The sequence below is a fragment of the Phytophthora ramorum genome, assembly GCF_020800215.1.
Source record: "Phytophthora ramorum isolate Pr-102 chromosome Unknown Phyram_PR-102_s0011, whole genome shotgun sequence".
NCBI lineage: Eukaryota > Oomycota > Peronosporomycetes > Peronosporales > Peronosporaceae > Phytophthora > Phytophthora ramorum.
In genome coordinates, this window is record NW_027150657.1 from 969,613 (window position 1) to 995,547 (window position 25,935).

Sequence of the window (25,935 nt, forward strand, 5' to 3'; positions counted from 1 at the left end):
TCCCTAATTATAGGCGTCCATGCAGACCAAGCTGCGGGAGGTCCGTTTCGCCACCAAGCCTATCGGACAACAATAACTCTCGCCTGCCGCTGTATATGGAGACGTGATCCTGTCGTGTTGCCCCGTAGTCAGGAACGAAGTTGGTGCAAGCTCAGCTGCAGTCCGCGGTTCCGTTCTTGCTTCCACGTCCGACGAGGCGTCCGAGAAGTAGCAGAGTAGGCGGTCGTGGGGAGACTTGCTTCGTCCCCGTCAGGTCGGAGCGCTGGTTTCGTCGCGCAACTTCCGGAGGCTGCTCTCCTTCTCCAACTCGTTGCCCCACTCGACCGAGTCGCAAACATCGCAAACGCCGTCCAGGCTGCAACAGTTGTTGGGGACTGGGGAGGACGACCGCAACCGCGTGCAAAAGTTCTCGCATCGGTCGGATAGTGGCAGGAGCGCGGACAGCAGACAGCGAGCGAGAGACGAGCCCGGCACGCTCCGTGGGCGGAGGAAGAAGAGCTCACCTGCAGGGCAGGTTGTGCGCATCGCATCCGTCACGACGCGAGGATCGAAGATAGGTGGGAAGGAGGACGAGCGCTCGGCGCCCAAGGCCGTGGCGCCGGGCACGCAGAAGACCGTGACTTCGCTTTTTCTAGGGGATCCAGCTAAGAAACAGGATGCCGCTCCTGGCGGTGGCAGTGCGCCGATACGAACAACAATTTATCACGGTGGCCATCATGGATCGGAAGCCATCCACACGGCGTTGAACCAGGACCGCGCGAACCAGCGCATATCGCGCATTTACCCCCTCACGGATTCGGTTTATGTAGCGCAGACCAAGAAAACTCCCGTGGAAGTCAAGTTCCACCCCGTGACCAGCACGTTTGTGAACGAGCCACGCCTTGAAAAGTTATACCAGGTCACCTTTGCACGGGAGAACTCGGCACGGTCATCGCGCATCGCGTTGATTTTCTTCCTCATGTACCTCGTGTTCACGGGCTCCAACCTGTCCAACCTGCTTTCACATGACTCGAGTGTTCGCGCGCAGAGCTTTCGGTACTTCTTGCTGGTGTTTATCCCCATCCTACCAATTCCAGTCTTGGTCTACGTCAGCCGACGGCGCGCCTACGAAGTGCAATTCCAGCGACTGTACACACTAATTCTGCTGTGCTGGAGCTTCTCGATTATCGCTGGCGGGATGTTCTCCATGCTCACGGAATGGTACAACTACGTGTCCAAGGACGTCGACATTATGCTGGACGAGCTTAGTATTTCGAACAGTGATGACCCGCACATTTACTACGTGAACAGCACAACGCGCAGCGACTGGGAGTTCAAGTCAATTTCAGGAACACGAGCGGAGGTCTTGCAGGCGTACACTAAGGAGATTTTGCTGCCCTCAGCCACCATGAACATCAATTTGCTCCGGTTGATCATGATTTACGTGTTCGTTCCCCTGCTACGCATCGACACGCTGCACTTCGCGTTGGTTGGTCTCATCACTACCGCCAGCTACATGGCCCTCACCTTCGTCTTCTACCCGGTTACGGATTCGACGCCATTTAACATGAACCGCGTCCTGGTCATCTGCTTCCCCATCGTGTTTACTGCGGCGATGCTCCTGCGCAACCGAGACGTTGACCGTGTAGTGCGTCAGGACTTCCTGCACGTTTGGGCTGTCGAGCTCGAGGCTGAGAAGGCCACCCGCGAGAAGAATTTGATCGCTGAAGAGAACCGAACGTTGAAACAGGAGCTAGCGCAGCGTGACAATGACTTCAACTTGGACCTGACATCACCACTCCACGCTCTGCTGGCCGAGCTCAAGTCGTTCCTTGACGCCGTTGACTTGAGCGATGAGGATACGCAGCGCGGCATGGCAATCGTGCGCAACCTTGCACGTCTGGACCAGAATCTGTTCGTGCCCGACATCAGCGCGCAGATGAAGTCCGAGAAGGAGGTGGATAATGACACGAAAAACTGGGCCCTCTCGGTGCTGGCGCGGAAGGACTACGCTGACACCACTCGCTCCGGTGTGGCAATGTCGCACAGTTCCCATTCCAACTCGAACAGCGACAATCGCAGGAGCTACAAGGATGGTTTAGGCGTTGGGGCCGGAGGGATCGCTGGTTCGATGGTCATTGCTCCACTGGCGGACATGCCGACGTGGGAGGACCAGACCTTATCGAGAGTAAAACATCGCATCCAACAAGATGGCTGGGACTTGGACACCCTCCAGATTGCAGAGCAAACCGGCAACCGGCCACTCATGTACGTGACTGCTGCACTGTTCGAGCTGCATGAGCTGCACGAAGAATTTCGTGTCGACCGCGTCGTGCTGCGCAACTTTTTGTATGTGCTGGACGACGGGTACCTTGCCAACCCGTACCACAACAGCAGCCACGCCGCCGACGTCGTGAATTCAGTGAATTTCCTCATCACAACTCTGGCTGACGGCCAGATCCGAGATACTCTCACCAATCTTGAGTTCTACGCGGCACTTGTGGCAGCAGCTATCCACGACTTCCGCCACCCAGGCAAGTCCAACAACTACCTTATCAAGGCCAAGCACGACTTGGCTCTCCAATACAATGACCGCAGCATCCTGGAGAGCATGCACTTAGCAGAAACATTCTTCATCATGCGCAACCCGCTCTGCGATATCTTCGGGCGCATGAAGGACAAGCCGTACCGAGAAATCCGGAAGGCCATTATCGAGATGGTTCTCAGTACCGATTTGTCCATGCACCTGCAGCTAGTCGGAAACCTCAAAGCCTTGCTGCTTCAGGAAGCTACAGCTATCCCTGCTGGTGGAAGTGGCACTAGTTTGGGGGGGCCCATGCCTGCTCCGAAGCCGGTAACAGATCCAATGATGATTATGAAGGTAGTCATCAAGTGCGCCGACATTGGTCATGCTGCTAAGAAGCGCAAGCTGCACGTGATCTGGTCAGCGTTGATCATTGAGGAGTTTTTCCTGCAGGGCGACAACGAGCGCGCCAACAATTCGGACATTTCACCTTTCATGGACCGACACTCGGAGAACAGCGCAAAGGTATGGTTACTCTGTCTCACGAAGCAACTTGAATCCTCCACCGCTAACATATTCGTGCTGTATTTGTGCAGAACCAAGTTGGTTTCTTCGAGTTCATCGTACTTCCTTTCTACGATACGGTCGCACAAGTTATATTCGCGTCCGAGTTCGGCGCCATTCACAACATAGCTAAGCAGAACTATACCTTATGGAAAGAGGCCGACCGCAGGCAACTCTCGTCCATCGTGGCCATCAAGACCGAAGTGTTCATGAATGACAAGGTTCAGGTGCCATTATAGACCTTGTAGGACGGCTGCGTTTTGGCGGAGAGGGAGGCCTGTACGACTCTGGGCACCCGTTCGACCTCTTTGTAGTAGGCATTAGTTTAGCATAGCCCAACCCGCTCCACTTCGCAATCCACATCCTTTCTTTCAACTTTGCCTAGACTATGACTGATACCCATTGCACAACAGTGACAGCACGAGATCGAAAGTACGTGACGCCAAATTCTTCGTCATTTTCAGTTTTTCGCTAAGCCTTCATCACTTCGAAGTAATTTCTGCTTCATGGCTCTTCCGTACGGCGTACCTGTAATTCTACAGTCGGTGCACATGCAGAAAAACCTGCAAAACCCTCCTGGGTCGAGAAAAGCACGCTGTCTTGTAGATAACCGCGACGTCTACGGGCACATTATCCTGCATTCTGTGCGGGACCGCAGAGTCGCCATCCAATCCGTACACAGCGGCCGATTTCTTCAGGTTTCGACGACTGGTAGTTGCGTGTTCGACCCGAAAGATGATGGCCAGTGGCAGTTCTTCAGCTTGGAAAGTGACGCGGATGGCACCCTACACTTTATATCCTGTCATACAGGAACTGTTCTCCAGTGTGCTGGCAACGGTGTCGTGAAGAGCCCAAACGATAATCTGTACTTCTGGGGGTCATGGAGAATCGTGGAGCCTAGAGCTAGAACCGAGCTGGCTCAGTTTGGAATGAATCCACGCCACGTCCTCGCTGGAAAAGAGCGCCGAAACTTTATCTTGGAGCTGGTCAAGTGCGGGAAAACCCCGGGCGAGATTGAACGAATCGTGACGCGAATGTTTGACACCAACTGGAAAGTCAAGTCGAAGCGCGGCGCATGTCATTTCTATAGTGAAGGAGTAGAAGGCAGAATACATTTCAGTTCTAATTGATGGCAGTGTGAACGTTTATTGTAGCGTTTTTCAGAGAATGTTCACGTGATTGAATAGTTTTGCCACGCTCAAGACGACTCGTCTTACGTATCTGTCGGATATCTGTTCGACGCAAAACCCAGTTGGAAGTAAGAAGGCCCGCTGACTGGAAACATACTTAAGCGTATTATTCTGCGTCACGTCCTAGATGGCAAGGTGTCAATCGAGTCGACGCACAACGGACATTTCCTTCAGGTCAGTACGACAGGAAGCTGCGTCTTCGACTCGAAAAAGCTGGGCAGTGAACAAGAACTTTTCACGATGGAGACGAACGCAGATTGCTGCCCCTGTTTCTTCATATCGTGACACACGGGGAATGCTCTGCAGGCGATGATATGACAAGAGTTGTTATCATAGCCGCATGGGAGCTATTCATCTTGGTGATCGACGAGGATCGCACTCTACTTCGTGTCGTGCCAGACATATTTTTTTAGTGCTAAAATGACATCATTTCACAAACCTCAACGTCAAGATAGGGAGGCGTGGAGGATCCTGGAGCCCGAATTTGAAGTCTCTTTCTCAAGATGCACTGGAATAAACCGTATCATTATCTTTCATTTACAATCTAGAGCTGCTTCGTAGGAATGTTAGGCGCGTCGATAATCTTAGCCCTGTTCCCAGTACGAATCGTCACTTCCCAAGATCCACAACACCGGCGACCATGGATCTCTCGAATGTGCCATTCGACGTGCCTATCATCCTCCAGTCTGTACGCAAGGGCTCAAACCTGCAAAACCCCGTCGGGTCGAACCTTGCTCGCTGTCTCGTAGACAACCGCGACCTGTACGAGCAGCTCACGTTGCGTCGCGTCCAAGGCGACAAGATCTCACTCAAGGCGGCCCACAACGGCCGCTGTCTGCAAGTCCTCGCGTCTGGAGAATGCATCTTCGTCGCTAAGGAACCTGGCCACTCGGAGCTCTTCACCGTAGAGACAGACTCGACCGGATGTCTCTACTTGGTCTCGTGCCACACGGGGAAAGTCCTCCAGTGCGACGACAACAACGTCGTCAAGTGTGCCAACCACAACCGTCGCGGCTTCGAGGCCTGGAGGATCCTGGAGCCGCGTGTGGGAGTTACCAACCGCCAAGAGCAAGCTGCACCTGACAAAACCCACGCGCTTGTCGGCCGAGAGCGTCAAGATTTCGTGCTGGTGCTCGTCAAGTATGGCAAGTCAGCGGACGAGATCGAGCAGATCGTGACGCGGCTGTTTGACGCCCCAGCGGCGGCGACCTTAAGCTCGACGTCGGCGTATGCGGTCCCTGTCGACAAGGCGTAAGATCGTTGAGCATTCGAGAAGCTGGAACCTGTAGCTCGTAGCCTACGAAATTAACACATGTGAAATCTCAATAAAAACCATGGACATGCATTTCAAAGTTACCATCGCGGTTCATCTGTGGCCGTGACTTCACCAGGTTGTAGGCAGGAATAACAAGCCCATGGCATACCGACCACCTACCAGTAGAGAGCGTCACGACGTCGCCCTTGCTTTACTGGATGAACGCCTTGGCGAGTGCCACCGCCTCGTCGACCTTCTCCACTGTCTTGGCCTGGCCCGTCGCGTTCAGGGCATCCTTGCCGCCACCCTTGCCCTTCATCGCAGCCATGGCGTGGTTCACCCACTTACGCGCGTCCAGCTGCTTGGAGGCCACGTGCTCCTGGCTCACCTGCGTGAACGCCGCCGTCTTGTTGGCGTCCGAGTCCGTGCTGAAGACCATGAAGCTGCCGGTCGGAAGGATCTTGGTCATGGCCTCCAGCATCTCACGGCCCAGCTTGGAGTCCGTGCCGACGTCCAACTTGACGACGAGAATCTCCTGGCCAGCCTCCTTGGCCTTCGTGGCCTCAGCAGTGGCATCACGGACGCCGTTCGCGGCACGAGCAGCCGCAGCCTCCTTCTTGATCTTCTTCACGCGGTTCACGAGACCGTCCACCTGCTTGCGGAGGTTGTCCTTCAACGGCAGTGAGATGAGAGCCTGGTCCAACACAGGCTTGAAAGCCGACACGCTCTCCACAAACTCGTTGCCGTCCAGCTTGTCGACCGCGTCCAGCTCCGCCTGCAGCTTGGCGCCACGCTCCTCGGCCTCGACGGCCAGGTCGCACGTGTAAGCCGACACACGACGGATGCCCTTAGCAATGGCACCTTCCTCGTACAGGACAAACTTCTTGGCCTCCTTCGTGTTCTTCAGGTGAGTGCCACCGCAGAACTCAACGGAGAAGTTGCTCCAGCTGCTGTTCTCAGGGTCTTCGAGCATTGGGGCGATGGGCTGGCCGATCGAGACGACGCGAACGAAGTCCGGGTACGTCTCGCCGAACACGGCACGCAAGCCCTGGATACGCTTGGCCTCCGCCTGAGCCGAGTCCTGCGTGTATACCTCCAGCTGCTGCTTGATGATGTCGTCGCAAATGGCCTCCACTTCCGCTAGCTGGTTAGGCTTCAGTGCCTTGTTGTTCGTGAAGTCGAAACGCAGGCGCGACTCGTCCACAAGGGAACCACGCTGGTCCACCGTCGTGCCCAGCACCTTGCGCAGCGCGAAGTTAAGCACGTGCGTCATGGTGTGGTTGGGGGCGACCTTGCTACGGCGAACGTAATCCACCTGGCATTCCACAGCGTCGCCAACCTTGATCGAGCCGGACGCAATCGGGCCCATGTGCAGCACGTAACCAGCGTACGACTCCACCGAGTCCACGTCAAGCTTGAAGTTGGCAGTACTCAGCACACCCGTGTCGTAGATCTGGCCACCGGCCTGCGCGTAGAATGGGGTCTTGTCGAGGATGACACCCACGCGCTCAAAGTCGCCAGCCTTCACCTCGTCCACAAAGTCCGAGCTGGATTCAGTGGTTGTGAAGATCCCCACCACCTTCGCCGAAGTCTTGACGTTCCAGTCGTACTTAGCCATGTCGTCTGTGGCGCTAATGTGCTTTCCAACAAGGGCGCTGGTCTCACGAGCCTCCAACACAAGCGGGCGGGCGCCGTTGCTGCCTCCCTTCTTGCGGTCCATCTTGGAACGCTCGCTCTGCAAGCGCATGCACTCCTCGTACCCCTTAATATCCACAGTCATGCCCTCCTCCTCGGCCATGATCTCCGTCAGATCGATCGGGAAACCCATCGAATCGTACAGGAAGAAGGCGTCCTCGCCAGGTACGACGAGCGCCTTGTCAGAGCCGACGTTGGCCTCGCGAATGCCCTGCGCAATCTTCTTGAAACGCTCAATGCCCTTGTTCAGGGTGCGTCCGAACGACTTCTCCTCGTCCAGGATGATCTCCTCGACCTCCTTCTGCTTCGTGCGCAGCTCCGGGAAAGCGTCGCCCAGCATGTTCACTACCACCGGCACCAGCTGCGTGATGAAGCCGCTCGGCGCGTTCAGGAACTGCTGGCCGTAGCGCACGGCACGACGCAGAATACGACGCAGCACGTAGCCGCGGCCGTCGTTGCTGGGCACAGCTCCGTCCGTGATAGCGAACGTGAGCGTGCGCACGTGGTCGGCCACGACGCGGTACGCCATGTCCTTCATCTCCGGGTCCTCCTTGCCCAGCTTGCCCGTGTACGGGGCGGCCTTGGTGGCCTTCTGGATGGCCGCGAATAGGGGCGTGAACACATCCGTGTCGTAGTTCGAGTCCTTGCCCTGCAGGATCGAGGCCAGGCGCTCGAAGCCCATACCGGTATCCACGTGCTTGTGGGGGAGCGGCACGAGCTTACCGTCCTGCTCGCGGTTGAACTGGATGAACACATTGTTCCAGATCTCAATGACGTCGGGCACGTCCGCGTTCACGAGATCGGCCGCGTCGCGGTTGCCGATTCGGTCGTAGTGGATCTCCGTGCAGGGGCCGCACGGGCCGACATCCCCCATCTCCCAGAAGTTGTCCTCGCAACCGAAGGGTAGCACGCGCTCGGCGGGCAGGTAGTTGAGCCAGATCTGGCGTGTCTCCTCGTCCGAGGGCAGGCCCTGGGACTCGTCGCCGCCAAAGTACGTGGCGTACAGTCGATCCTTGTCGATACCGAAAACTTGAGTCAACAGCGTGAAGCTCATGCGCACGGCCTCGTGCTTGAAGTAGTCGCCGAAGCTCCAGTTGCCCAGCATTTCGAAGAACGTGTGGTGGTACACGTCCTTGCCCACGTCATCCAGGTCGTTGTGCTTGCCTCCGGCGCGGATGCACTTCTGCGAGTTGCAGGCGCGCTCAAGCTTGGCCATGGGGTGCGCCGGGTCCACCTGGCCCAAGAAGATGGGCTTGTACTGGTTCATGCCCGCGTTGATGAACAGCAGTGTCGGATCGTCCAACGGCACCACGGGGCACGACCGGTAGAACGTGTGCGGCAGCTGCGGCTGCTGCTCGAAGAACTCGACAAACGTCTTGCGGATGCGCGCGGCCGGCCAGTTCTCCACCGAGAAGGGCGACAGCGCCGCCACCTGGCTCTCCAGCGCCTCTACGCGCACATCCGAGGCCGCCACGGCCTGCTCCTGCGACGCCACCTTGCTCTCTAGTCCGCTCATGTTTCCCCTGCTGCTTGAGAATGCGGAATGATGCCGGCCAGCGATCCACAAGGGCGAGCTCCACGCTGATTCGCTGGAATAGATTGCTGCGGTGATTGGATGAAACTGGGTCAAGGTATTTAGTGTCCACAACACCAAGCCTATCGTAATGACTGCCGGCGATTTCATCACTTGCCCAGGACTACATTCTGGAACTTGCGAGGCCAGCATAGGTTGACACTACATAAGCACGGCGACGCTCCGTCGTTGTCGTTGTCGTTGTTGTTGATAAGGAGTGAGAACCACTACCACCTTGTGGAGCGTCGATGATTTGTGATTATTAATCCGGGTCCAGTAACTCCTAAAACGTACTTGCACTTGATGGTGAAGATGGTGTCGACTCAGACAACATGCTACAGCAGGATAACTTGACCACGAAGGCGATCGATCGACTCGACAAATATCATGTCGTGCTAGCTAAGGGTTCTCCACGCCAATAGCAGGTCGAACTTCGTTGGCAGCGTTGACGAGCTGTAAACTGGTGAAGGGAACGCTCGAGTATAACGAATGACTCCCTCAGAAAAAGAAAAAGACGCTGGTTGCAAGTTTTTCAATGCGCGGGGCGGCTGTGGGCAAACGTTTGAGAAAGGATTCAACCAAAAGAGTGGCATCGAATGAAGTGATATCTTCTTTTGGCCATCGGCCTCGCGGTGATACAGTGTATCTTGTGGTGGGTGATATGCAGTTGCCTTACACAAGAACTGGATGGGAGTCCCCGAGGAAGCACTGCAGCACATTTTGGGGCCTCGTCATGGACCTTCTCGGCAACAAGTCGATGAACATTCGAGTCTTAGTGTTTGCAACTTACGTGCAAACCCCTCACCACTTCGAGTATGAATTTTCTGTCCAAGTTGCCCCACAACTTGTGATCGACACTGAAAGCTAGAAGGTGAGACTCGTCGGTGACGGAAGAGCTGCTGCACATGCATATTGTGATGCGAAACAAAGTACTTCCCAGTATTCACTCTCGTTTCAGCTTGCTGTTGTGTCTACCAACAGATATCCATCAGCACGGCTTCTTCCTAGTCCTGGTACAAAAAATGCCTCGATCACTCATTTTCAAGCCATTGCAGCTATTGGATCTCAGTGAACCACAGGCACGTGTTCACTCACACTCGGGAGGGTGCCATCGCTGTACGCATTGTATGACGTGTGACGCAACGTAGGTGTCGACGCGAGTAAGAGTCGGTTGGCTTCATAGTCTGTAACTAATTCATCCATCTTCAATTGAACACTGCTTGAATATTCTTGCCACTGTTGCAGTGCGTCCTCCAACATCGGGTGCTCCATGCTCAACGTCTCTACCAGCAAGGGCAAGTACGGATTCTGTCGACTGGTGTTCTCGTCATACGCTTGTCGAAATGATGTGAACACTTCAGAAGTGTTGGCCATGGGAGCTACGAGGTAGTGCTGGCACCACTCTACCTTCTTCTCTCCAAGATGACGCACACGCTTAGCTAGCCGCCTGAGAATGTCATCCTGAGTTTGCCACGCTGTCCGCCAGTATGTTGCCTCTCTCCGACAAGCTGCGACATCGCTCTCCATGGCGGTGTATCTAGCATGTAGCTGTTTCAGCATCACTTTTGCTTGCTTCTCGCGTTCTTTGGCACCCGCAGGCCCCCTAGCCACGCCGGAAGCTGACGATAGCGCCTTCACGACGTCAAGTGCTGTAATATGTTCGCCATCGCTTGCTGTGTCAACGCTGATTCGCGACACCGCGGCAGTCGACGTCGACGTCGGTACCACAACACCAAATGCACCAACCTCGAGCACTAACTCTCGCACACTTTTACTGAGCTCGTAAGCAGACGAGTGGACTGGATCGATAGTAGAAACCTTTGGTGGGGAGTGTTGCAACACTTGCACGCTCAGTTCGTCCAGCTCTGCTGCGACACACGCAAGCGCTTCCTCTAGATGCTTCACCCTCTCGACCCGCAGGTGGGCCAAACTAGACGGCGCTCGACCGTAAATCTCGCCAAGCTTCAATGTCGTATCCTCATCGCGCATGAACGACGCTGACAAATTGCTCACACGAAGCTTTGTTTCAAAACAGGCGTTTGCAGCATTTGCTGCAGCTCGTATTTGACCCTCTACGCGCTCCAGTTCGCTCACCAACTTTCCCGGAACAGCCAACATCCATTTGATCGACGGACGATCGCCAGTCTCCTCTGGTTCAGCAGTCGCCTTCTGGTCGGCGCCGGCAGCCTCAGCTTCTTCTCGTCCAGCATTGATCACATCGCGCCAGTGGTTCAACGCAGATATCAAGCTTGTTTCAGCATTTTCGTGCGCGAACATTGCATCTTGCAACAGATGAACTTGTCGCTGAAGCTGCAAATTCTGTGCTTGTAGCAGTCTCATTCGTCGATGAGAAAACTCCAACGCGGCGGGATGGACATCGAGCAGACTGTCGTTCGAGTTGTCGTTCTGAAGCACAGCGTTCAATGCTTCCATTTGCTTGATTTCCTCACGCAACTTGGCATTCTCGCTCGCTAACGCAATGTTCTCCTCTTGCAATGCCTGTACCTGGTTCTTCTTGAATTTCGCTGCAAAGTTGGACGGCTGCTTGCTAGGCAACGTCCGCTCAATTGAAATGCCAACTCCAGGTTGTCGGTTGCTTGTACGTTTTGGACGATACTCAGTAGACTCATGCGCGACGAAGTTGTTGCTTTCATCGTCATCAGGAGATGCCTCGACAGTAGTGTCAGAGTTCCATCCTAGCCCCGCGCTTATGCGTGCAGAGGTTGACTGAGAAAGAATACTGCTCCCTGTCTTTTTAGTAGCGGGTGTACGACGCGACGGCACTTCAGTCTGCTTCAACGGAGGGAACCGGGTGCGCTCTTCCGGTTCATCATGCGATTCCTTTTCGATGCAGTCGCTATCCCAGTCTCGACGTTCGTTGTCCTCCTGTGCATTATTGTCGCTTTCTCGCCGTCTTCCCTGCCGTGACCCTCCCGCAGCATACCTCGCCGCCAGCAACGACGAACTATTAGTGCTAACTCCAGAAGCAGCACTGCGTCGTGACGACTTGATCCTCGTCAGCAGCAGTCGAAACGCCTGGGCACAGCAGTCATTGTCAAACACCAACTTCTGCCACGAGATCAGCGCTGGCGCTCCCAGTCTCTACAACAGCATATCACCCACAATGAGCTACACAACCATCCACAATAAGCCACACAACAGCTTCTCTACTCGATTGCGGCCAAGAAAGCAGCGTACCGCGAGCTCGGCAGCCGCCACCTGCATGAAGACGGCCCGAAAGCTCTCCTCCTTCTTCCTCGCCGCATCCCGGTCTCTACAGACACCAGCACCAGCACACCCCTTTCGCTCTTAGTAACCGTATACAGTTCTTACCCAGGAGCACAGCAGTCCACGCACACGTCATCCAGCAGTTTGTCCGCCTTGCGCTCCAGTCTTCGGTCTCTACTCTTGCCCTGCAGCTCCTCGGCCACCGCCCGCGACGAAACTTGCTGCGGCAGGCGACAGTACACCCACATGGAGGATTTTAGCCAATGGCATACAGCTGCAGATGCCTAGAACATGAGTGCAAAAGACCTCTCGGAAGAGCGCGATGAGCGCCCGCTCCTTGGTTCGCCACGGCAGATCGCGCACCTGAGACGCCGACTGCAACGCACCCACACACACAGGTGAGCTATACAGCCACATACTGAAGCAGATAGAGCAGCGAGGTGGTGCGTACCAGCCGCTCCATCCCCGGCAGCGCCGCCAGCTCCTGCTGCAGGCGGTCCATTTCGCAACGTTTCAGAGTGACGGTCGCGGATGTTGCAGTCATTATGATGGGCTTGGCGAAAAAGTGTACACCACATCAATGTACACCACACCAACTCTAGAATGGGAAACTTCAACAAGAGTGACCTTCATTCTGATGGACGGGAATTGACCGATGGATTGGGGATGACATCGGAGTAATACAGGTAATATGTCGCCTGAGTAGGGGCTGGCGGTGCTGCCGGGGATGAAGCGGCTGGTACGCGCCACCTCACTGCTCTACCCGCTTCAGAATGTGATTGTGTATCTCACCTGCCTCTGTCTGCAGTCGGCGTCTCAGCTGCGTGATCTGCCGTGGCGGACCATGTCGAAAGGGTTCGCATCATTCCGACAATCTTATGACGAGAGCACCACTCCTGCTGGTCGAGACGTTGAGCATGGAGCCTGGTGTTGGAGGACGCACTGCAACAATGGCAAGAATATCCAAGCAGTGTTCAATTGAAGATGGATGAACTAGACGCGGACTACGAAGCTAACCGACTCGTTCTCGCGTCGACATAGTGAAATCTTCCGGTGGTTCGCGTACGTCCTACTAGAATCTGGGCGAATTACAACGACTCACTGGGGTGTGCAACGCGCTTACTCCTTGTCGACCAGGACGGCAACGGCGGAGGGTGCAGTGTCCGTCTCTGCTGGAGAATCGAACATCGTCATCACGATCTTCTCAATCTCATCTGGTGTTTTACCGCACCTCGCAAGCTCCAGAATGAACTCCCGGCGGTCTTTTCCTTCAAGAACGAAACGTCGGTCTGAACGACGCTGCAGTTGATTGATGCCAGTAGTGGCGCGGGGTTCCAGGATCCTCCACGCCTCCCATTCTAGACGATTCTGGTTTGCACACTTGGCAGCATTGCCATCGTCGCACTGAAGGACGTTGCCGGTGTGACACGACACGAAGTAGAGCGCGCAATCCGAGTCGGTCTCCATGGTGAAGAGCTCCCACTCGCCAGGCTCTTTCGGGTCGAAGACGCATTCTCCTGAAGAGCGAACTTGCAGGAAGCGGCCGTTGCGAACTGACTGGATGGCCACTTTGTCGTCACGGACACGACGCAGCATGAGCTGCTCGTACACGTCGCGGTTGTCGGTCAGACAGCGAGACTTTTTGGACCCGAGAGGGTTTTGCAGGTTTGTCTGCATGCGAATTGAGTGGATAACCACAGGCACGTCGAAGGGAATCTCCGACAGATCCATGGTTGGCGGTATGTGGAGGTGGCAGGAGAAATCGGGGAATGAGAAGTAGAATATGAGCACGAAAGCGAAGTCCGAGAGATGCATTTGGCTTCAAAACGAGTGGTTGGGACTCACTTGGCAACATGTACTCAAAGGAAAATACAATACACTAGGAAGCTGAGTGGTCCGTGACTGAGTGATGGAGGCCCAAGTGTAAAGATCTCTCTAAAGTGGGTGCGTTGCAGCAAACAAAGGAACGTGCTTGTTGCTCTGTCACTTCGAGAATTAAATCGTGCAAGATCGTATGCTACGACAGCCCCTCGATTGCTCAAAGATCTTACACTTTGTGAACAGGAACAGCATACGGTGAAGCCGAGCTCGAAGTCGTCGCCGCTGGGGCATCAAACAGCCGCGTCACGATCTGCTCGATCTCGTCCACCGACTTGCCGCATTTCGCCAACTCCACGGTCAGGTGCATGCGATCTTGAACGGACAGCGCTTGACGCACCAGGGGGGTAGGCGTTGCGCGAGGCTCCAGGATCCTCCACTCCTCCCAAGCCTGGCGATTCTTATTCCCGCACCTGGCGATGTTTTCGTCGTTGCAGTGAAGGACGTTCCCCATGTAGTTCGACACGAAAAAGATGGAGCAGGTTGAGTCTGTCTCCAAGGTGAAGAGCCCTCTCTCAGTGATCTCTTGCGAGTCAAAGTAGCACGCACCGTCTGTGCGGACGTGGAGGTAGCAACCATTGTGTACCGACTGGATCGCGACCTTGTCGTTGGCCTGGCGATGCAAGATCATTTGTTCGTACACGTCCCGGTTGTCTGCCAGGCAGCGAGCCTTCTGCGTCCCGACGGGGTTTTGCAGGTTCTTCTTCTTGCGTACTTGATGCAAAATCACCGGCACATCGAATGGGATGGTGGACAGATCCATGGCGGAGATGATGGCGAGGGCTTGTAGTTGTGGAGGTGTTGAGGGCTTGAGGGAGAAACCGGAAATGAAGGCTCTTGCTGGGACCCTCGCGCCTGGGTGTCCCGGAAGCGTGCCGTATAGCCACCGAAGGCAAACGAGGCACAAATGAGTCTGCCGTTTGGACCCAGTGCAGAACTTCCACTTGACATCGTCGATTCTTCAAGCTGAAACCGGTGGGTGAACCCAACCAACCTCAATTCGCGTTGCAAAGCACCAGGGATTGAAACGGCAATTGAAGAGCAACAGTATTTGCCGAGGTTGAGCAGAGATTTCAGCAAGCACTACATGTACAAGGAACAGGAAAATGCTCCCTTCCAGCACACCTTGGGTGGCACGAATGATGTTTGTGGCTCAATCGTTGATCAATCGCTGCTTGGGATCAGAAGAAAAAACGCGTTTCAGTAACGCAAGGCATTGATATGCACGTGGTTTTAGTTTCTCCAAAGTTACACCACCGGGTTTTCAGCGATGTGGAACACGGGTACTATGGTCTTGGCGACACACAACTCAAGCGTCCGACATGATTAAGTACTGTGCAGGATGAAGAATCAGCTTATTCGTCTGCCAATATCAACAAAACGACAATAGTTACGACAGCCAAAGCAGAGGCGTGGCAGCTTTGATCGATTTCTCTAGTGTTTCAAAATTACTGAAAAGGATGAAGGACTTGAAAATATTTGTCTGGCTCAACAGCCATTTAGTACTCGATCAAGAATGCAATCACTTCGGGTGTGCCTGGTAGACCCGGAAGGAATATTTCCGTGAAGATCGCGTGTAATGCTGAAGTGAGCATGCTACAAGAGGAAATTTTCTACACACTAGCGTACAGCCGTGAACACAAATTTTCTACTAGCGACTTGAAGCTCTCCTTAGCGAGGAAAAACGGGGGGGGGGGTCCAAATTTCTGGGCGATAAACAACTACGAGAAGCCGGCACCTCATATGAAGCGATGCAGCCTTCGTGAGCTCTTGCAGACCTAGCCTACTTTGGCTCGGATGTTGGGCTCGGAGAGAATGAGATCCACGTGCTGGTGGAGCTTCCATCGCATCTTCTTGACGCTCCTTCGACTCCCGTTTAGACGGAGCAAGCAGCACACACGGACGTATTTTGGTTCGGCGCAGACGTATTCCAAGGAACAAGCGTCGATCTCGATGATGAGGGAACGCTTCTTCAGAGCGATGTGATCAAGAATACGATCAGCTGACTTGATGAAAACCACGTCTTGCTGATCCAGGGTCCGCCCAAGACAGGTAAAATCTATCTGGCAGCGTTGGCGAGTCACGAGTTGGTGAATAGAGCCGAGCTCCAGCAGAGAAAGGTGCTGGTTGCAAATCTGTCGGTGGTCGAGTTGTCCGATACATTTGAGAACGGATTCGAGCGAGTGTGTGATATTGAGTGGTGTGAAGCCGTGAAGCGTGGATCCGAATGATTTACGGTGTATTTCGTGTTGGATGAGGTGCAGATGATGTACAACAAGTCCGGTCTTGAGACCCCTCTCAGAGAGTCTAGCTCTTTTTGGAACCTCGTTGGGGATGTTCTCGGCGGCAAACTTCAGTGTCTTGATGTTTGCCACTTTCAACTCTGATCCCGGATACGCTGAGCTTATCTGCCCTGTTGAAAATTCTCACGATTGGGTGCTCGGCATTGAGTATTTGAACTTTAGTTCAGGCGAAATCCAAGAGTATGTGAAGAAGTGGCTCAAAGGGTTCGCAAGCGTTGGAAAGCGTATTCTACGAGCATGTAAAAGTGATGACTGGTGGACACGTTGGTCTGTGCGCGACTGCTATCAAAAAGCTGAATGAACGCTACCATTCCCATGATCGGAGTCTGCTGGCTCCTCGGTTGGCGAAGGAGTGGATTCGTCTGGTGGAACACAGGTCCCTGCACCAAGACGGTGATGGCGACCTGTTTGATGCTCTCCACTAGACACTTGCAGTTCAGGTAGTTGACCGTCTCACAGCCACAGAGTTTGAGACTTCGTTTTCGGAGGACATCTCGACTCCGGTGCTCAAGTGGTGAAATTCATCAAAGTTGGCATTCTCGTCCAAACTCACGAATGAAAAATAGCGGTCTCTTCCTCAGCTATGTGGCGATATCTCGTGAAGACGTTCGTAGGCAACGTCGAGCGTGCACAACTTCGCCCCGACACACTGAAGGCACTGATCGTGCGCATGGTAGGAACTATTAACTACGCTGTACGAAAGCGTGGTTGGAGCTCCCCACCTCAGAATGATATGCCGTATTTGACCAGTCAGGGCCTGTCTGACTCTGGTGGCTAATACTTGTTTCACTACAGTTTTTCGGAGTCCACAACACCGTCCACAACCTTCTTCTGGTGCTCTTGCAGCTCCTGGTACCCCCACCGCTCTACTGCGCTTAGGAACGGGTCCTTAATCTGCTTCGCATTGTCCCGAATACCCAGCAACTCCTCAATCACCGCAGCACCGCAAAAAGGAACATACGTTTCCGAATATCCCCCTTCGTGGGCAAACACAATCCGCCCGCTGCACAGTCGCTTAGCTGCCTCGACCAATTCACGAGCCATGAATCGAAACACGCTGCTGCTCAGAATCATGGCCGCCAACGGATCCGCATACGACGCATCGAACCCCGACGACACCAGCACAAAATCCGGTTTAAATCTGTTGAGCGCTGGGATCACCACCTTCTTGAACGTGTACTCGTAGGCACCCGATCCAGACCCCGGCGGCAGTGGCAGGTTAATGTTGAATCCTTCTCCTCGTCCCTCTCCTCTCTCGTCCACCGCCCCACTATCTGCCGGGTAATTATTCGCTTGGTGCAGCGACACAAACAGTACCCGATCGTCCTCGTAGAAGGCTTCCTGCGTTCCGTTGCCATGGTGGACATCATAGTCCACAATAGCGATCTTGTTAATCTGCGCAGGATAAGAGGACAACAAGTGCTTGGCTGTAATGGCTACATTGTTCAGTAGACAGAAGCCCATTCCCCTGTCTGCCACCGCGTGATGTCCAGGTGGACGTGTAAGAGCATAGGCAGTGTCCACCTGGCCGTCCATCACAGCGTCTGCAGCCGCGAGGACCCCTCCCGCCGACAGTCGCGCAATGTCCAAGGCGAACTGCGAGAACGGAGCTTCCTCCCCGGCATTGCCACCTTCTTCCCGTGCGGAGAGTCGCTCCAGCTCTTCCAAATACCGACGCGTGTGCACTCGCTCCAATTGCGCGTTCGTGGCCACTTGAGGTTTGACGACTGTCAGTTGGTCCAACAGACCCGACACCGCCAGCAGCGAGTGGAACCGGCGCTTGGTCTCCGGAGACTCCCAGTGGCGGAACGGCTCGACCAACGCCGAGTACTGCGTGCTCCATGGCCTGTGCCACAAGTACCGCTCGTCGTACACGTAGCCCACCTTCATCACCAGCCGCCACGCTTCAAGATTGCTTGGTTCAAGTGGGACACACAACATTACGTAACAATTACATAATCGACCATCACCGGCATATTTTCATTGGCGGCGATGCTGTCGATGCGTGCGCTAGTGTCGCGCAGCTCGCGCGGATTCCTGAGCGCTGGACAGCGTCTACGCGCCCGTCAACATGTAGCTGCGCTATCTGCACACACGTGGATGCCTCTACCGCCGCCCACTTCGCTCTGTGGGCTTCGCAATTGCTCATCGACCGATTCGTCCAAGGCTCCCACATTGTCCCATGCCGCTGACGCCGCTGAGAAACCAAAGCTGAGCGTGGAGCAGATCCTAAATCACGTATCACTCATGGAGCAGTGGACTTGCAGCGGTTGCGGCATCGATCTGCAGTACGAGGAGCCTCAGCGCGTCGGCTACTTCCCCAAGCAGCTGCTGAACAACGTGCACGAGCTCAAGGACCTCAGACGGCTGCGCTGTGAGCGCTGTTTCCAGATGACGCAGTACGGAAAGATCTCGGACACCAAAATGCCGTACCAGGAGTACGAGAAGCGGGTCCTGGAGCTGCGCAGCAAGGACATGCTCATGATCCAGCTCGTGGACATCCTCGACATCTCGGGCAGTCTGCTGCCCAAGGCGCGCCACATCTTTGGCAAGAAACCAGTGATGCTCGTGGTGAATAAGGGAGACTTGGTGCCTACCAAGTCGGGCATTCGACGTCTCATGAGGAGGATCAAGCAGGAGGCAAAGTATGAGTGGTGTCGTGGATGGGAGGTTTGGTGCTGGAGACTGATGACAGGTGGTGGTTTGTTGCTGTAGGGAGGCCGGGATTGACAACTTGATCTCCATCTACTTGATCAGTGCCATGAAGCGCATTGGCATGAAGGAGATTGTGGAGGACGTGGCCAAGTACCGACAGGGCCGGGACATTTGTGTTGTTGGCGCGGCAAACGTGGGCAAATCCACGTTCCTCAACTCATTCCTGTCACATCTGGTGGATCGCAAGTGGCAGCACAACCACCGCAAGTACATGAAGATGGCGGAGGTGCCGCTGTCGGAGCTGGAGAACGACGAGACAGCCACGATGCTCAACATTGACGACGAGTTGCTGGCTGAGGCGAATGCTGGCAGGGAGAAGGAAGAATCGCTCGAGGGTGAAACCAGCGTCGTCACTCCGCATGGAGAACTTTATGTTGCTCCAGGAGAAGACCCGGAGATGATTGAGACGAGCGCAGAGGAGGACCGACAGATGACCACTTCACCGCTGCCCGGCACGACACTGGCCGTCCAGTATCTGCCTGTTATGGTGCGCAACGAGGTCTTCAACATCCTAGATACCCCCGGCTTGATTACCGACACGAAGCGACAGAAGCTTGTGGAAGTGCTTGCACTTGATGGCGCCGCCAAACTGAAAGACGTGTTTCCAGCCAAACAGCTGCCGGTGCGTTAACACCAGCGTCTCGATGGGTGTTGCTAAAATAATAGTGGCTGTGCTAACCTCGCTTTGTCTTGTTCAGGTGACGACCTATCGTGTCCGCCCCGGTCGCAGTTTATTCCTTGGTGCTCTTGCTCGTTTCGACTACGCGACGCTTGGAAGCGAGAATGACAAAAATCTGCTGCTGTTGTCGTGGTACGGCGTGCTGCCCGGCCACCTCACCAAGACGGATCGTAAGTCTGCTACTAACTCACGTTATTTCCCGACCGACGACTGACACTTTGCTCGTTGCCGTGCAGGTGCCGAGGACACGTTTGTGAAGCACGCTGGTGGTATCCTCTCACCCCCGCGTGGCCTTGACGCCATGAGCTTCACCGGCCCGCTTACGCACTCGCAGAACGTGTACTTGAAGGACTACGTGCTCGACAGCGTGGCGACCAAGTCCAAGCACAAGAAGCCCAAGCGTACAACAATCGCGGAGCTGGAGGTACCGGGCTTCGGATGGCTCTCCGTCACCGCCGTGGACCTCGACGGCACAGCAGCTTCACAAAAGACGCTGAAGCAGGGCAAACTCTCGGTGTTCACGTGCCGCGGACTGTCTGTCGTGCCTCGCTCGCCGCTGTTCCCGTACGAGCTGTCAGACTCCAAGAGTACGACGTGGAAGCGCTAGAATGTAGCACCCTGCTTCGGCACGATGAACACCTTGATAGAACAAAGCTTTATTCGTATCAGATGGATTCTACACTCCTGAATGATCCTAGTTCTTAACAAAGGCGAGGTTTTGAGCCATCGTGACCTTGGTCCTTGGTCCTAGTATTTGATCAGCACGGTCGGGTGCCTGGGATGGTCACAGACTTGACGGTCGTAAAGCTAATGCAATTTTCGCGGCTTGCCTGCTCGGGTAGGGTTTTAACGCGTAACGTAGTTTCATGTCGAGCCCGACCGTTTACTAAACCTCGCAAAAACATACCCCCATGCCAAGCCGTCATGAAAACTCACCTTTGTGAGTTTGCGGTTGGGATCATTTAGGAGAATTGAACAGATAAGATACGAACAAAGCATTTGTTCTACCAAGGTGTTCCTCACCGGTGTCTGGCACCTCTCAGCCAGTAACTCCGTCACCGCCATCTTCATGTACTTGCGGTGGTTTAGCTTACATCTACCCTCTCGCATCGACAAACACTAAGAATCAATGCATGGATAATTGATTAATAGTACTGTGATGTTGAGGTGTGCATGAGAAGATCACAGGAAGGTCAAATTTAACCCTTATATGTTCCTGTTGAATTGGTCCACACTGTGCTCTCCTCAGTCTCACCTTATTCATGCATGTGCTGTTGATGCGGGGCAAGTGGAATCATAACCACCGCAAGTACATGAAGACGGCAGAAGTGCCGCTGACGAGACGGCCTGATAGGAAACGGCAGCGTCGTTTGAGCCTCGAGGGTGAATGACGAAGTGCTCGTCAGCGCGACGACCAAGTCCAAGCACAAGAAGCCCAAGCGCACGACGAGGTGGCGGGTTTTGGATGGCTATCCGTCACTGCCGTGGGCTTCGACGTACAGTACTTCACAACATCCGCTGAACCAGGGCAACCCTGGCGTTCACGTGGACATAGAAACAAAGCTTTATTCGTATCTTCATGTGCTTTCCTCGTCTCCGACTGCCTTCAATCAGCGAGGTCCAGAGAAGTTCGCTGGACCTCGACAGTGTTGCTGTGGCCCTTGGTAACGCTAAGAGAGAGTCAGCTACTTCAATTTAACTAGTTACCTACAGATAGTATAACTACGTTGCTTGAAAGCTGTGAGTTTCCGTCATCTACCATGACTTCGCTTGCATCCTCCTCGCTGCTTCATTCTGCTGGCTTGGGACTTCAGACGTCACGGTGGGCCACTCCAAAGAGGTCTCGTGGACTCGTTGATCAAGTCCGGGGTTAGTTATACGCGCATGGGATCCGGATGGTAAGGTGGCTCATGGGTTGGAGTACTGCATCGCACTGGGACAGGGGACATTGGGCGGGCACGGGCGACCGGTTCTCACCCGGAGCTTTTACGCCATCTAGCTTGCGCCTTGACACTGATCTTGACATCTCCTTATGGGACGAACATTCATTGCTCTCCATGTCGGTCTTGAAGAAAACGTGCGCTTGCGGAACCTTGACTGCATCACTGGACGAAGAGATATCTGGACATGCGTTCTCCTACAAATACGGTCCGGTACTGGATCTCAACGGGGCATCACGGTCTCGGAGGAGTTCACTACCGTGGAACTGGGCTTGGGCGCAGCGAACGGGACAGCGTCTTGGACTTGGACGAAGAAGAGCAGGAATTCATTCGCTATGGTTCAGGGGGTCGACACGCTCCGGCGGCCGACGCCCCCTCCCCTCGGGTCGTAACTTTTCGGTAGGCTTCACCTCTCGGGTTGCCCACTGCGCTGCCCCCGCGGCGCACGCAGTGGAGGGAAGGCCTCCCCCCTTTTTACCTTGGCCTCAGTATGAGGGACTTCCCACCCAAGGCAAGGGGGCCAGTTTTACTGGCTCTCGAAGGTCTTCGGCTCTGTCCGGACTGGTCTGCGGTCTCGGCCGCAAATAGGGAAGTGTCCCTTGGTAACGCTGCAAAGCCCCAGCAGACCATTACACCCCTTTTCAGGCTAGAGACGTTAGGATGTGAATGAGCTGCTGGCTGTCTTCTACATGCTGGAGTTGATGCCACCGCTCTTGAGGTAAGGTACAAGCACAATCCGATTAGCCTGCCAGCGCACACGAAGCCCACTGGAATTCACGTCACCATGGCTGGCTGGAGCTTCCCGACACCGCCGAGTCTCCCGACGTCCTTAGCACGGTTCACTCGCCGTACCAGCAAGAGTTCGACCAGCAGCAACAACGGCTCCGCTACTGCGTCCCCCGAGAAGAAGTCGAGCTCTCTCAAGCTATACGCCAACATGGTCAGCCAGCCCAGTCGCGCAGGTGAGAGACAGCAGCTTTGCTTTGCCAGCTGGAGAGGTTCCTAACGATGTCGGGTGGTGCTCGCAGTCGCGTGGGTTCTGAAGGTCAAAGACGCCGACTACGAGTTCGTGAACGTCGATATCCAGGGAGACTTCATCAAGTCGGACGAGTTCAAGGCGTGGAACCCCAACGCGCTCGTGCCAGTGATCCGCGACGGCGAGTTCTCTCTGTTCGAAGGGTATGCGGCTTGAAACACGGATGCATTAGGTCGTTCGTAGTCTGACACTGCTCTCTTGTTGACCACAGCAATGCCATTCTCACGTACGTCGCCGTCAAGTTCGGCTGGACGGATTTGTACCCGACAGACATGCAGACGCGCGCCAAGGTGGACGAGTTCTTGCACTGGCACCACACCAACACCAGACTCTTCACGATGCAGATTCTGCGGCCAGCAGCGGCTAAGGCATCAGGTCGAGCTTCAGCGACCGACTTGACCTTCCTGGAGAGCGCGGATGCACTCATTGAGAAGGAGATGGCGCTGCTCGAGACGTTCCTCGCCAAGGACTACGTCGCTCACACGGACGCGCCCACAGTCGCCGACTACGCCGCGTACTGCGAGATCGATCAGCTCGAGATGATGGGGTACGATTTCGCTAAGTACCCCAAGGTGACGGCCTGGATCGCACGGATGAAGGTTCGTATGGATGTGCTAACCCTCTCCATTCCGACGTCACTGACACAACATGATCAACTCGTTTCTTCCTCATCCTCAGCAAATCCCCTTCCACGACCAAGTGCGCGAGGACCTCGACAAGTTCCTCACCACCGTCGGCATCCGCGCCAGCGCCAGCAAACCTTAGACTCAGCGACCCATAGAGACAGAATACGTCTTGCATATGAATCAATGAACCGTCAACACCTCCAGCGTAAAGGGACCAATGTCCTATCCTGTTGTCATGTAAGCACCCCTAGCAGCGTCAACTTGACCATACGATGGTCAGAGACCAGGCCGGAAGGGAGAAGAACTCCACAGCTGGGCGAGAACTCCTTGCAGAGAGCCCGACGGAGAGGGATCTTTCTGAGTTTTGCATCATTCCTGAATCCGCCGCTTTCGTGCCAAGTCTCCAATAACCACCATGACCCTCAAGCTCTACGCCAACCTCATCAGTCAGCCGTCCCGCACCGTGGCATGGGTGCTCAAGGTCAAGGGCGTGGACCACGAATTTGTGGCCGCGAACCCCGGCAGCGACTTCTTCAAGTCGGACGAGTTCAAGGCCATCAACCCCAACCGTCTCGTGCCGGTCATCAAGGACGACGACTTTGTGCTCACCGAGGGCATGGCCATCCTGCAGTACCTCGGGGACAAGTTCGACTGGACCGGCCCCACGGACCTGTACCCCAAGGACCTCAAGGTGCGCGCCAAGGTGAACGAGTTCCTGCACTGGCACCACACCAACACGCGCCTCTTCACGATCAACATCGTGCGCCCCGAGATCTCCAAGAAGCTCAACGCTGCCACCCCCAAGGACCTCGCAGCGTTGGACGGCAAAGACGCGCTCGTGGAAAAGGAGTTCGCCCTGCTCGAGACGTTCCTGGTCAACGACTTTATCGCGCATACCGACTCGCCCACCATCGCCGACTTCACGGCCTACTGCGAGATCGACCAGCTTGAGCTCATGGGCTACGACTTCTCCAAGTACCCGAAGGTGTCGGCCTGGATCGCGCGCATGAAGACGCAGCCCTTCAACGACGAGATCCACGAGCCGCTCGTGGGTTTCATCAAGCAGTTCGGCCTCAGTGCCTAAGCGACGATAGAGAGCGATAGTAACACATTCGTAACCTGGTTACCTTCTTGTCATCTTCTGGTCAAGCAAAAGTGGTAGATGTGTGAGGTATCAACACATATCAACGGCGAAAACGTTGGCGTCACTTATCTGCGAGCTTGCTAGTCTCGCGGTAAGAAGCTAATGCGACTGATAAATTCACTTACTGAAGGTGGGACCGCATTCGGGCTTCGGTGTATCTGTTGCAATCTTGCAGATCGTCACCTCTCACTATCAAAATGGAGTACTTGCGGATTCACCGCTCCTTCTTGGACTCACTTTCAACGCTACTGTCGCCCACCAGGCAGCTCTGGAAGCCGCGCTCAAGCTCAGCACGGTCGAAACCTTGACCGATGAATACAAGACGCGAAACACGCTGCTCTCCAGCCTCCCACGGCGATCCTGGGGCGATCGTGTACGTATCAAGCACTCCTTGCACGACACAACGGCGATCCTCAGCGTCTCCAGCCACGGAGAGAACGCCCTTCACTCGCAAGACGTCAGCCCCCTTCACATATCGCGTTACCACCTCGGAAAGCCACTCGCCAAACGCAGCGACGTCCACATCGCGCTCGACCTCAAAGTGCACCGTGCTGATTCCTCCTGTATGCTGGCCTCGTGCCCGCACGCTGCGCTTATCGCCATTAACTGCCTTGTTCTGCGCGTTGAAACGCACTGCGTCGAACGTTTTCACGTTCAAGATCGTGTCCAGGTCCACGTTGGCGTTCACGCAGCTACACACCGAGGCTTCCTCGTTAATTCCCGTCAGCGCGTCCTCCAGTCTCTTGCACTCGTCTTTCGTGGCCACATCCACTTTGTTTAGCACCACAATGTCTGCATACAGCGCTTGACGTTGCAGTTCAATGGGGAATTCATAGAACCCCTTCTCTTCCTTCCAGTACCTCTGCGTCGCCTTGGCGTCCACCATCGTCACGATGGCATCCAGTCGGAACCTGGACGCTCGGAGTCTCAAGAACGTCTCGATAATAGGTCCTGGGTCAGCCAAACCCGTGGTCTCCACCACCAGGTAGTCGAAGCTCTGCTCCTGCACCAACTGCAGCAGGTAGTCAAGGATCCGTTCGAGCTCATCTCCTCCTTTGCCCTTGCCTCCTCGTGCCGTACAGCACATGCAGCTGTTCTGCAGCACGTAGATGCCGTCCATCTCCTTACCACCAGCCTGTAACAGTCTGTGGTCGATGCTCACAGCCCCCAGCTCGTTCTCCAGCACCATAATCTTGTATGGTAGCTGGTCTTCTGTCAAGAGGATCCTGTTGAGTAAAGTGGTCTTCCCGGCGCCTAAAAAGCCCGTTAAAATGGTCACGGGCACGGACGCAGCCCCACATTCCTTGGATTTCGCCGCTAACTGCTCCGTTTTGCGCCGGATGCGGCGCTCGCGACGTAATTGCAGACACCAGGCCACCACGTTGGCGAGTGCGAACGAAAAGACCAATAACGCGACAACCAAAACGCCGAGAAGCGTCCAGAAACCGCGAGGGGATAGCGAAGACGACGGTATAGCAGTTGAGTAGAGCATGCCGTCTTCGAAGGCCGCAGGCGTTCCGGCAGATACCGTCGCGAGCAACAGAGCGAGCACCATGGCGAGTGGATCAGAGTGACGGAAGATGATGCCAAAATAGGATGTACGCGT

General features: G+C 55.0%; 11 protein-coding genes across 11 annotated transcripts; 5 read left to right on the forward strand and 6 right to left on the reverse strand.

Moving 5' to 3' along the window:
- Nucleotides 1-19: 19 nt before the first annotated feature.
- KRP23_11139 (cAMP-specific 3',5'-cyclic phosphodiesterase) lies at nt 20-3,306 on the forward strand (the record flags this gene model as incomplete). Its single annotated transcript, XM_067881661.1, has 3 exons — nt 20-40; nt 254-3,028; nt 3,100-3,306. The coding sequence occupies 3 exons, from the start codon at nt 20-22 to the stop codon at nt 3,304-3,306; spliced, it is 3,003 nt and encodes a 1,000-aa protein (XP_067740951.1).
- Nucleotides 3,307-4,897: 1,591 nt separating this feature from the next.
- Nucleotides 4,898-5,512, forward strand: KRP23_11140 (uncharacterized protein; the record flags this gene model as incomplete). Its single annotated transcript, XM_067881662.1, has 1 exon — nt 4,898-5,512. The coding sequence occupies one exon, from the start codon at nt 4,898-4,900 to the stop codon at nt 5,510-5,512; it is 615 nt and encodes a 204-aa protein (XP_067740952.1).
- Nucleotides 5,513-5,723: 211 nt separating this feature from the next.
- KRP23_11141 (Alanine--tRNA ligase) lies at nt 5,724-8,723 on the reverse strand (the record flags this gene model as incomplete). The annotated part of the gene is made up of 1 exon (XM_067881664.1): nt 5,724-8,723. The coding sequence occupies one exon, from the start codon at nt 8,721-8,723 to the stop codon at nt 5,724-5,726; it is 3,000 nt and encodes a 999-aa protein (XP_067740953.1).
- A 1,122-nt stretch (nt 8,724-9,845) lies between these two features.
- KRP23_11142 (uncharacterized protein) lies at nt 9,846-12,552 on the reverse strand (the record flags this gene model as incomplete). Its single annotated transcript, XM_067881665.1, has 5 exons — nt 9,846-11,882; nt 11,979-12,054; nt 12,114-12,229; nt 12,315-12,383; nt 12,460-12,552. 5 exons carry the CDS (start codon nt 12,550-12,552, stop codon nt 9,846-9,848), a joined length of 2,391 nt encoding a protein of 796 aa, XP_067740954.1.
- A 575-nt stretch (nt 12,553-13,127) lies between these two features.
- On the reverse strand, nt 13,128-13,823 carry KRP23_11143 (uncharacterized protein; the record flags this gene model as incomplete). The annotated part of the gene is made up of 1 exon (XM_067881666.1): nt 13,128-13,823. One exon carries the CDS (start codon nt 13,821-13,823, stop codon nt 13,128-13,130), a length of 696 nt encoding a protein of 231 aa, XP_067740955.1.
- A 232-nt stretch (nt 13,824-14,055) lies between these two features.
- Nucleotides 14,056-14,649, reverse strand: KRP23_11144 (uncharacterized protein; the record flags this gene model as incomplete). Its single annotated transcript, XM_067881667.1, has 1 exon — nt 14,056-14,649. The coding sequence occupies one exon, from the start codon at nt 14,647-14,649 to the stop codon at nt 14,056-14,058; it is 594 nt and encodes a 197-aa protein (XP_067740956.1).
- Nucleotides 14,650-16,978: 2,329 nt separating this feature from the next.
- Nucleotides 16,979-18,079, reverse strand: KRP23_11145 (Histone deacetylase-like amidohydrolase; the record flags this gene model as incomplete). The annotated part of the gene is made up of 1 exon (XM_067881668.1): nt 16,979-18,079. One exon carries the CDS (start codon nt 18,077-18,079, stop codon nt 16,979-16,981), a length of 1,101 nt encoding a protein of 366 aa, XP_067740957.1.
- Nucleotides 18,080-18,181: 102 nt separating this feature from the next.
- KRP23_11146 (uncharacterized protein) lies at nt 18,182-20,190 on the forward strand (the record flags this gene model as incomplete). The annotated part of the gene is made up of 4 exons (XM_067881669.1): nt 18,182-18,834; nt 18,905-19,526; nt 19,603-19,753; nt 19,820-20,190. The coding sequence occupies 4 exons, from the start codon at nt 18,182-18,184 to the stop codon at nt 20,188-20,190; spliced, it is 1,797 nt and encodes a 598-aa protein (XP_067740958.1).
- Nucleotides 20,191-22,307: 2,117 nt separating this feature from the next.
- KRP23_11147 (Glutathione S-transferase T1) lies at nt 22,308-23,324 on the forward strand (the record flags this gene model as incomplete). The annotated part of the gene is made up of 4 exons (XM_067881670.1): nt 22,308-22,485; nt 22,552-22,702; nt 22,771-23,158; nt 23,238-23,324. The coding sequence occupies 4 exons, from the start codon at nt 22,308-22,310 to the stop codon at nt 23,322-23,324; spliced, it is 804 nt and encodes a 267-aa protein (XP_067740959.1).
- Nucleotides 23,325-23,600: 276 nt separating this feature from the next.
- On the forward strand, nt 23,601-24,269 carry KRP23_11148 (Glutathione S-transferase T1; the record flags this gene model as incomplete). The annotated part of the gene is made up of 1 exon (XM_067881671.1): nt 23,601-24,269. One exon carries the CDS (start codon nt 23,601-23,603, stop codon nt 24,267-24,269), a length of 669 nt encoding a protein of 222 aa, XP_067740960.1.
- A 274-nt stretch (nt 24,270-24,543) lies between these two features.
- Nucleotides 24,544-25,884, reverse strand: KRP23_11149 (COBW domain-containing protein 1; the record flags this gene model as incomplete). Its single annotated transcript, XM_067881672.1, has 1 exon — nt 24,544-25,884. The coding sequence occupies one exon, from the start codon at nt 25,882-25,884 to the stop codon at nt 24,544-24,546; it is 1,341 nt and encodes a 446-aa protein (XP_067740961.1).
- Nucleotides 25,885-25,935: the final 51 nt, after the last annotated feature.